This window comes from Empidonax traillii, unplaced genomic scaffold (assembly GCF_003031625.1).
Source record: "Empidonax traillii isolate 1590-97213 ecotype Southwest subspecies unplaced genomic scaffold, ASM303162v1 scaffold1531:size105035, whole genome shotgun sequence".
Classification (NCBI taxonomy): domain Eukaryota; kingdom Metazoa; phylum Chordata; class Aves; order Passeriformes; family Tyrannidae; genus Empidonax; species Empidonax traillii.
In genome coordinates, this window is record NW_020956724.1 from 19,847 (window position 1) to 29,556 (window position 9,710).

General features: G+C 63.5%; 2 protein-coding genes across 2 annotated transcripts in view; both read right to left on the reverse strand.

Annotated features, from left to right (window-relative positions):
- SF1 (splicing factor 1) overlaps nucleotides 1-5,045 on the reverse strand; it is an 8,179-nt gene extending 3,134 nt beyond the window's left edge. The window contains exons 1-5 of the mRNA XM_027907728.1: nucleotides 4,952-5,045; nucleotides 4,035-4,160; nucleotides 2,483-2,558; nucleotides 363-515; nucleotides 91-265 (exon numbers count right to left, since the gene is read on the reverse strand). Coding sequence (XP_027763529.1) covers nucleotides 91-265; nucleotides 363-515; nucleotides 2,483-2,558; nucleotides 4,035-4,089 — 459 coding nt within the window. The 5' untranslated portion in view covers nucleotides 4,090-4,160; nucleotides 4,952-5,045. The remainder of the gene's footprint in view (nucleotides 1-90; nucleotides 266-362; nucleotides 516-2,482; nucleotides 2,559-4,034; nucleotides 4,161-4,951) is intronic.
- Nucleotides 5,046-6,879: 1,834 nt separating this feature from the next.
- The window catches only part of MEN1 (menin 1), a 4,017-nt gene continuing 1,186 nt past the window's right edge, over nucleotides 6,880-9,710 (reverse strand). Inside the window, exons 3-9 of the mRNA XM_027907717.1 lie at nucleotides 9,249-9,377; nucleotides 9,105-9,145; nucleotides 8,922-9,009; nucleotides 8,708-8,844; nucleotides 8,223-8,337; nucleotides 7,784-7,948; nucleotides 6,880-7,450 (exon numbers count right to left, since the gene is read on the reverse strand). Coding sequence (XP_027763518.1) covers nucleotides 7,007-7,450; nucleotides 7,784-7,948; nucleotides 8,223-8,337; nucleotides 8,708-8,844; nucleotides 8,922-9,009; nucleotides 9,105-9,145; nucleotides 9,249-9,377 — 1,119 coding nt within the window. The 3' untranslated portion in view covers nucleotides 6,880-7,006. The remainder of the gene's footprint in view (nucleotides 7,451-7,783; nucleotides 7,949-8,222; nucleotides 8,338-8,707; nucleotides 8,845-8,921; nucleotides 9,010-9,104; nucleotides 9,146-9,248; nucleotides 9,378-9,710) is intronic.

Sequence of the window (9,710 nt, forward strand, 5' to 3'; positions counted from 1 at the left end):
GGGCGCACCCCACAAACCCACAGGGGCACTCACATGAGGACCCCACAGGTGACAAGATGAGAACCCAGCAGCACCCCAGTGTCATTAGGAGCTCCCCAAATTTCTGGAGTGAAGCCCAGGGGATTCCCCTCCAGTCCTACAGCCCCCCTCAACCCCCGAGTTTTGGGGTGCCCACCTGGGCCCAATGAGGAGCCCCACGAAGTTGATCTCGGGGTACTCGTCCTGCGGGATCATCACCTTGTCGCTCACCCGCGTTGCCGGCGGCCTGGGGGGGTAAAAGGCGGGGGAGGGTCAGCCTCTTAGGTGAGACCCAAACCACACAGAATCAGCCCCAAATCGGGGTGGGGGAGCCCCCCTCTCACTTGTAGTCAGCCGGGGGTTTGAAGTCGGGGTTCAGGGCCACCATCTCAGTGATGAGGTTGTGCCGCTCCTCTTCCAGCTTCTTGCGCGTGCGGAACTCACGCGTGTTCAGGCGCTTCCCCTCGCTGTTGTAGATGGGTTCCGGGGAGGGGGACCTGCCCAGGGGGATGAGGGGGTCACCAGGGTGCTCTAACACCCCCCCAGAGGGGGCTGTGCCCACAGATCCCACCCAGAGCCTCCCCAGCCCCCCAGGTGTGGGGGCCCTTCCCTGCCCTCCCTGTTGTCAATGGGTCCTGGGGAGGGGGACCTGGGGGGGCGGAGGGTGTCACCAGGGCCAGCACCCCTCCAGGGTGAGGGGGCTGTATCCCCGACCCCCCCAAACCACCACAACCCCCACAATGCCCCCCTCTGCAACAACCCGGGGTGGGGGCTGCCCCCTCCCACCCCCAGGAGGGGCTTAATTGGGAGGGGAGCATTAAATAGTGCCCACTAAAGGCCAGAAGAATCCCCCCACCAAAATCAGCCGCTCTTGCCCCTCTTTGCCTGTTTCTCTCCCGTTTGGGCCCATTTTGCCTCGCTTGGTTGGGGTTTGGCCCCTTTCTCCCTGGCTGTCCATTTCTCCCTGGTTTTGTCATTTTTGCCCGTTTCTCCCCAGCTTTGCCCATTTCCCCAGTTTCAAGGAGGAAAAGGTCCCTGTCTGGGGGGGCCACGCGGCTTTGGCAGCCCTGCAGGGAAGAGTCAAGGTCGCTTGAGCTGAGCCGTGTCAGGGTGAGAAAATCAGATTATGATTAAAAATCAGAATTATCAGCGAGGAAGGAAAAAAAAGAGTCAGAATCGCTCGGGTTTAGTTAAATCGGCCCTTGGCTCCCCTCCCCCCAAAATAGCGAATTTTGGCAGCGGCTGCAAGAAGGGAAGAGATTAAGGCGGATCCTCCAAAAACAGCCGGCGCGGGCGACAGTCGAACCTGCCCCCGTTTTGGGGGAAAAAGCGACTTTTCGGGGTTGGCAGCAGCCGGGTCCTCGGTGGAACTTCGACGTCACTGTCCCCGCTCGTGATTAATCGTTAATTCATTAATTAATTCCCCCCCACCAGCGCTAACGACGCCGCAGCGCGGAGCGGCCTCGGCCCGGGCGCTGCAGGAGCAAGGCTGGGTTAGCGCGGGGCCTGCGCCCCCAAACCTGGGACACCCCCAAAACCTGGGGGTGCGGGGTGACCTCCAAAACCTGGGGGGCCGGAGGGTGTCCCCCCCATGCCAGGACCCAGGAGGGCCCCCCCGGCCACCACGGGGCGAGGGACCCCCACAGGGGGAGGGACCCCTGTGAGGTGAGGGATCCCTGAGGACACAGGGACCCCCCCAGGATTGGGAACCCCGGTAGGGCGAGGGACCCCCAAAGAACTAGAGACCCCATGGGGTGGAGGGACCCCCATAAGGTGAGGGATCCCTGAGGACACAGAGACCCCCCCAGAGTTGGGGACCCCCTCAGACTAGGGATCCCCTTAGGGCTGAGGGACCCCTGTGTGTTGAAGGGCCCTCCACCCTGGCCTTCCACAGAAAAATGGGGCCAAAACAGGTGGAAAAGGTGAAGGAGGGTGGGGGGGCTGGAATTTGGCCCATCTGGGGGGGTGATGGCAGCTCTGCCCCCACCAAAGCCCAATTGGAGAAAAAGAGGGGAAAGGGGGGGGTAAAAGGGGGTGAAAGGGGGTCGGGGTGGGGGCTGAGGAGCCAGGGCCTTGTTCAGCCACCAGAGCTCATTAATCCGCCACCGTGGGTTGTTAATCCACTGCTAACAAGAGCCAGGTCGGGGTCAGTGGGGCACAGAGAACACCCCAAAGCCGGGGGAAGGGCCCCAGAGTGGGGGGATCCCTGGATCAGCGTGGGGTAGAGAGTAGCACCCCAAATCTGGGGGAAGAGCCCCAAAACAGGGGGGGCAGCGGGGGGAGGTCCCAACCTGCCCTCGGGGTTTGGGGTGCCCGGGTCTCCTGTGCACAGTTTGCAGCTCACGGGGGGCCCGGGGGGTCACTGGGGAGGTGCCCAGGTCTCGGGGGGGGGAAAGAGGGGGGGCGCGGGGGGGTCTCAGGTGTCCCGGGGGTGCCCGGGGGGGCAGGGGGGGGAGGTCCCGACCTGTCCTCGGGGTTAGGGGGGATGCCCAGGTCTCCCGTGCGCAGTTTGCGGGTCAGGTCTTCGATCTGCAGTTGCACTGGAAGGAACCCGGTCCCGGAGAGGTGAGAGAGACACAGTTACAAAACACCCACATTTCTCCCCAAAACAACATTCCTCCCCCACATCCTGCCCCAGCCCAGCTCGGCAGGGCTAAAACTCCACTTTCTACCTACACCGGCTCCGTGGCACCAAAAACAGGCATTACTGCCCTAAAACCAAATGTTATGGTGAGAAAAAACCAGGGGTTATCACCTAAAATTGACATTATTAACAGAAAAATAGGCCTTCTTATGAATAACAGCAAGTTATTACCCAAAAAGCACATTATTCCCCCAAAAAAGCACATAATTACCAAAAAAAAGCAGGTTATTACCAAGAAAAATCATATTACCAAAAAATTCACATTATTACCCAAAAAGAGCACATTATTACCAAGCCTCCTAACGTTATTATGGAAAATTAGAAATTGTTATCATAAAACCAGACACTGTTACCTAAAACAGAAGATTATCAGTCAAAAAAAGACATTATTTCCTAAAATACCACAGTTACCTAAAAAGCGAGATTATTACTAAAAAAGGTAAACGTTATTACCTAAAACCACAGTTTTACCTAAATGAATCACAATTTTACCTAAAACAGGAGATCACTAAAAAATGAGACATTATTACCTAAAAGGACCACATTGCCCAAAAGACAAAACTACTAAAAAAAGCAACTGCTGTTACCTAGAACAGGAAATTACATTAAACAGACATTATCTAAAACACCTCATTGCATGAGAAGTACATGTTACAAAAAGAACAGTCACCTTAAAACAGACATGACATCTAAACAGCACATTACTATCAAAAACTAAACATTGTTAACCAAAATAAAGAGATTATTGCATTAAGATGACACATTGCCTAGAACTCCATGTTGTTATCTAAAACTGCAGGTTTCAGTCCCCACCCCCCAGAGGTCGCTTCTGTTGGTAACTGGGGAGGAATTTGAGGGGGGGCCCAGTGGGTCACACGGTGTCACTGTCCCCCAAGGCCCAATTTGGGCCCAAACTCCCAAATTTTCACCAAGGCTGGTGGCTCTTCGAGACACACAAAAGTGACTTGTGGGGGACACTGGGGGCTGTGCCCTCCCATTGCCCCCAGCCCCAATCAGGGAGTTCTGACCCCAAACCCTTGGGGATTCGGACCCCAAATCCTCAGGGTTCTGATCTCAACTCCACGTGCAGGTATAGGAGTTCTAATCCCAAATCCTGGAATTCTAACCCCGAATGCCGAGGGGGAGGTTGCCCCTAAACCCTGGCAGGTTCCTGCCCCCAAACCGTTACCGAGATGGGGGTGCAGCTTAGGCAGAGGGGTGTGATCCCAAATCTCGGGTTTTGAGTTAAACCCCGGGGGGATTCTGACCCCAAATCCCGGGTGTGTCCTGACCCCCAATTCCGGAGGGGTTTTAACCCCCAAATCCAGGGATTGTGCCCCCAAAAGACCCTGTTTTCCCCCCAAACCGTTACCGATGTAGGCGCGTTCCTGCTCCCGCGTCAGCCCGGGCGGGATCACCGTGGGCATCCCCGGGATCACTGTCTTCTGCTCCAGCGAGTCCTGGTTCCAGCGGCTACGCTTCCGCTTCCGCGGGAAATCTGGGGGGAAACCAAGGGATGGGGACAAATCCGGCACCGGGGACGCGGGTGGCCACGAGAACGAGAGGAGGACAACGGGAGGGGTGGGGGGGTCTCTCTGTCCCTGGGGGCAGGGGTGTTGGAGTGCTGCTCTGTCCCTGGAGGCGATCTGCGGGACCCAAGGGGTGTTTTGGGGGGGTCTCAGAGGTAGCCCCGTCCCCACAACGGGGAGATCGCAGTGGTCCCTCTGGCCCTGAGAAGAGATCTGCGGGACACGGGGGGCGTTCTGGAGGGGACCAAGAGGAACCTCCGTTCCCGGCAGGGTTTTATGGGGGTCGTTCTGTCCCCGTGCGATGTTTTGGACAGGTCGCTCCATCGCGGTGTGTTTGGGCGTCCCGTTCCAAAGGTTGCCCCCTCTCCCTCCTGCCCCCACTGGGCTCCATCTTGGCCGCGCGTGTCACAACACGTGTCGCGGCCGCGGGGGGAGCGATGGGGGGCGGAAGCAACGGGACTCCCCCGAACGGGGGGCGTTACAGCCCGGAGATCCCCCCCAAAACGGAGAGATCAAAGCCCGGGGACTCTGAAACCGGGAGAGTTTACAGACTGGGGGAGTTAAAGCCCGGGGACCCCCAAACCAGGGGGGTTACAGCCCAGGGACCCCCTCAGAGACGGAGTAAAGACCGGGAATCCCCAGAGCAGGGGGATTACAGTCCGGGAACGACCCCGACGCCTACCCCCGAATGCGCTTCTCCCCGGGGGTCGCATGCCCCCCCGATCCTCACCCACACCCGGCCCCCCCTCCCAGGCCGTACCTGCCCTCCGGGGCTTGTGCGCGGCTCCCGCCCGCCCTCCTGCATCTCCCGGCCCGGCTCCCGCGCCCCCCGCACCCTCCTCGGGCCGCGGCGGCTGCGGGGCCCCCGCGGGCTGGGGAGGGGCGGCGGGGGCGGACGGCGGGGCCCCCGCGGGGGCCGCGGGCGGGTCATGGCCCGGCGGCGGCGACGGGAAACGGAACTGGCCGTAGGCGGCGGCGGGCGGCGGCTGCGGGGCCGCGGGCCCGCCCGCGGGCTGCGGGGCCGCGGGGCCCCCAGGGGCCTGGGCAGGCGGCGGCGGTGGCGGCGGCGGCTGCGCCGGCGGCTGAGGCTGCGGGGGCGGCGGCGGCGGTGGTGGCGGAGGCGGCGGCGGCGGCAGCGCCGCGAAGGGGAAGGCGGCGGCGGCCATTGGGGCGCGAGGCGCGGTGGGGCCGGGAGCTGGGCCGGGCTGGGCCGCGCTCGCCCCGGTCGCCATAGAGCGGCCCCCGCGCGGCCTTCGCGAACCTTCCACGCCGCCGCGCCACACGCGCAACGCTGATTGGACGAGCTGCGCGTCGCTTAAGGGCAGCGCGCACGGAGGTTGGCCAATGGCGCTGTCCGTCAGCGCGGCCCGCGCGAGGATTGGCTGGCAGAAGGGAGAAAGGGCGGGGACCGGCTCTCGAGCGGCGGTGGCGGGGAATGGCCAACAGGGACGTCACTCAAAAGGAGCCCGAGGGATGGGGAGGGCGCGGGGCGAGCGCCGATTGGGCGGCGCGGCGGAGAGCAGGGCCAAACTCGAAAACTCCGTCGCCATTGGCTGCTCGCAGCTCCGCCCCGCGCCCCCGGGTGGGGGTCTGGGAGACCCCGTGCCGGGCAGCTGTGACGTGCGGACCTGCCTGCGCCCTCACTGGGCGATAGGCTGGGCGCATCTGATTTGCTGCTCCCCCTGTCGCTCAGGGAAGGCGCATGATGATTGGCGTAGGCAGCGGTGGGAGGCGGGGGTTCCGCCGAGAACTCGCTCTGCCCGCGCGGGTGTCGTGGACGCCGCCCCCAAACCGCGCCGGTCCCGAGCGGGGGCTCTGCCCCCCAAAGAACGACGCGCTCGGTACAAACAGACACAGTTTATTGTTTGGGGGGACACGCCCCCCCCCCCCATAAGAAGTCTCGGACCCCCCTCGGTTCTAACCTCCCACCTCTCCCCAAAATCTGGGACACCTCAAAGGCTGCGGGGGGTCCCAAATGCTTCAAGTTGAGCTCTGACTCCCCAAATGCTCTGCCCGAGCCCCCCCTGCTCGCACCCAAAGCTCCCCAAAGCCCCCCGAGCCCCCCCACACCCCAAACCTCCCCACCTCCAGTCGATCCAAGGGGGGCCCACAACCCCCCAAAACTGCCCTTTTGTTCTCACTGCATCGCAAACTCCCCCGTTGCCATTTCAGGGGGCTCAGACCCCCAGAGGGCTCCTCAGGAGGGGCAAGACCTTTGACTCCCCCAGACCCCAAAACCTTCACCCCGGCCCAGCCGGGGAGTTCCCACTGACCCCAACCCCCCACCAGTCCCCCCCTGCTTCCCCTTCCACCTCCAGCCCATCCCAACCCCAAAGTCCCCGGCTTTGTTTTTCGGGAGGCTCAGGAGAGAAGGCACAGGGTCCCTGCCCCCTTTGGGGTCTTGGCGGGGCTCATGGCCCTTTTAGGAGCTCAAGGAGGGACAGGGGATAGGTTTGGGGGTGCCCCCCCTGCACTTCAGGGGATTCTCAGCCCTTTTTTGGGGTGTCTTGAGGAAGGACAGGGGGGTGCCAGGGGCAGGTTTTGGGGGTTCCCCCTGAGTTTTGGGGCTGCGTTTTTTGGGATTTGGGGGTCCCCTACAAGCCCTTTTGTGGTGTCCTGAGGAAGGGAAGGGGGGAATGGACAGGACTTGGGGTCTCAGGGATGGGCACAGTGGGGTAATTTGGGACTGGGTTTTTGGGTCCCCCTCCCAGATTTTGGGGCCCCCTACAATCCTTGGCAGGGTCTCCTGAGGAAGGGCAGGGGGTGCGTGTCAGGGGCAGGCTTTTGGGTTCCCCCGCTGGGATTTCGGGGTCCCCTAGGAGCCCTTGCGGGGTCTCTTGAGGAAGGGAAGGGGGTAGGCACCGGGAGGGGCACGTGGGCGGCGCGGCTGCACCTGGGACTGCGCCGTGAGCTGCAGTTTGATGGCGCTTGAGTTCACTTTGGCCGCGCGCAGCAGCTCCTTCATCCCGCGCATCTTCTGCGAGCGGAAGCGCAGCACCGGCCCCGGGGGGGGTGCAGGGGGCGGCCCAGGGGGCGCAGGGGCCAGCGGGGCCACAGGGGGGACAGCTGGCGTCTCCTCGGGCCGGGGGGCACGGGGGGGTGGCCGGCGCTCCCCGCCTTTCTTGGGGGTTGGCGGCTCCTCGGGCTTGGACTCGCGGCGGGGGCCACGGCGCCGACAGTCCCGGGGGTCCTCGGGGCCCCCCAGCTCCGCCTCGGGGGGGGCCGGGTCCTCCGACAGCAGCGTCACCTGCTGCCGCACCTGAGACGGCGCAGGGGGTGGATGGGGGTCATTGGGGGACACACACAGAGGGGTCACTGGGGGGACAGATTGAGGCTCAGGGGACCCTGAAGGTCATCGGGGGGGCCCTGGAGACCCCCCAGAGGTAACTGGAGACCCCAAGGAGGACATGGGGAAGCCCAGACCCCAAACCACCCTTGGGACCCCCCCAAAGCCCTCACCTGGCCATCGAAGTGGCTGAGGAACTGAACGAGGAAGGTGGCCCAACCCAATGGGTGGTGCGTTCCTGCCCCCTGGACCTCCCAGTGTCCCCCCAGGACTGCCCAAGTCCCCTGGGACCCCCAAAGCCCTTACCTGGCCATCGAAGCGGCCAAGGGACTGGACAAGGAAGGTGGCCCAGCCCACGTGCAGCACCGGGGTGGGGCTCCCCTCCTCCCACCGGCAGATCCCGTCGTAGAACCGCAGCAGGTGAGCGAAGCACTCGGGGTCCTGCAGCGCCGGGAGCCCCCCGGGGCTCCCCTGCAGAGCCCAGAGTCAGGGGGGACCCCCGAGGAGGGAGGACCCCACAAACAGGGACAGGGGCACCCCTGCCTTGGCACCACAAAGCGTGGCACATCAGGGACACCCCCACAGGGACCCACAAATTCAGCTCCCCCAGATGTGCAGTAACGCCTGGGCCCCCAAGTCCATGTACCCCATGTACCCCCATCCTCCCAAACAAAGCAGGGACACCCACCCTGGGCAGGGCTCCCCCAAGGCCCCCCCGCCTTACCCACGGTCCCCCCAAACCCACCTCAGCCCCTGGGGGGGGCTCGGCCGCCGCCTCCTTGAGCAGGTTGGGGATGACATCATTGGCCACGTCGAAGAATTCCTTGTAGATCTCCTCGTCCTCTCGGCAGTAGTTGTAGCTGGGGGGGCGCAGGGGAGTTTGGGGGGACTGCCCCGTGGTGGGGGGCACACAGGATTTGGGGGGCTGCCCCACAGCCATGGGCAGGGCTGGGGACCCTTAAAAGTGTCACAGAGCCTGCAGAGGCGGGGGGGAACCCAGAGAGCCAGGCCCTGGGCAGGGCCCCCCACCTTCCCTGCCTTCGCCCCTGGAGGTGCCTGTGGGGGGCCCAGGACATCCACAGCCATAGGGAAATATGGACCCCCAAGAGCCCCCCTGCCCTGACCCCACTCCTCCAAGCCTCACAGGAGGAGGGAGGGCCCCTGGCCCAGCCCATGGTGAGAGTTGGACCCTCAGGGGTCCCCCCAAGGACCCCCCAGCCCCCTGCTCACTCCTGGATGACGGTGGCTGTGTCAGCCCAGGCCTGCAGGGCCTCCTTGACGTTCTTGTTGCGGCAGTGGAACCCGGCCAGATACAGGTAGGGGTAGATGTGCTCGTTGTTGTAGTGGGTACGGGCAGACTGGATGCCCTGAGGGTGACAGGGGGGAGGTCAGTGCCCACCTGGGCTCACTCCTGAGCTCCACAGAACCCCCCACCCTGGCTCACCTGGTGGTACAGAGTGAGAGGGTCAGGTCTGCCCGGGGTCGGCTCCAGCTCCTCCAGGTCTGCCAGGTTCCCCAGGGCCATGGGGTACCTGTAGGGAAGGTGGGGGCCAGCCCCACAGCAGGTTGGGGTGGCCCCATGGCAGGTTGGGGGGCAGCCCCAAGGCGGGTCAGGAGTCCCTCTCACCTGTCCAGGTGCCCCATGTCATAAAGCAGCCAGAGCAGGCGCTGCAGAGGAGAGGGAGATGTGAGGGGGGACACCTGCCCCAGAGATGCCTCACACCTGCCCCACACCCGCTGCAGCAGCTCCAGGCTGTCCCTGTGCCCCCACCTGCTGCAGCTGCAGCAGCTCCAGGCTGTCGGTGTGGCCATCAATGGACGGGTTGATGGCACAGACCATAAACGCCACCTCCATGTGTCTTGTGCAGCGCAGGTATGAACCCTTCAGGTACAGCCAGCTCTGGGGGAGATGGGAGGGTACAGTGACACAAGTGACATGAGGGACACAAGGACACATCCACCTCCTCCCCACACACCATCCTCCCCCACCCCTGTGCTGGGGGCACCATCTGTCCCCAGAGCTCTTCAGCATCCCCACCTGCCCTGGAGACTCCCCTGTCCACCCCCTGGGTCTCCTCTGTCCCCGTGGATCACCCCAGTTCCTGTCCTTATACCCCTGTTCCCTGTTCCTCCCTTCCTGTGCCCCATACCCTCTCAGCCCCCCCGATGTGTCCCCTCCCTCCCTATGGCCCCCTGTACCCTCTCAGCCCCCCATGTGTCCCCTCCCTCCCCA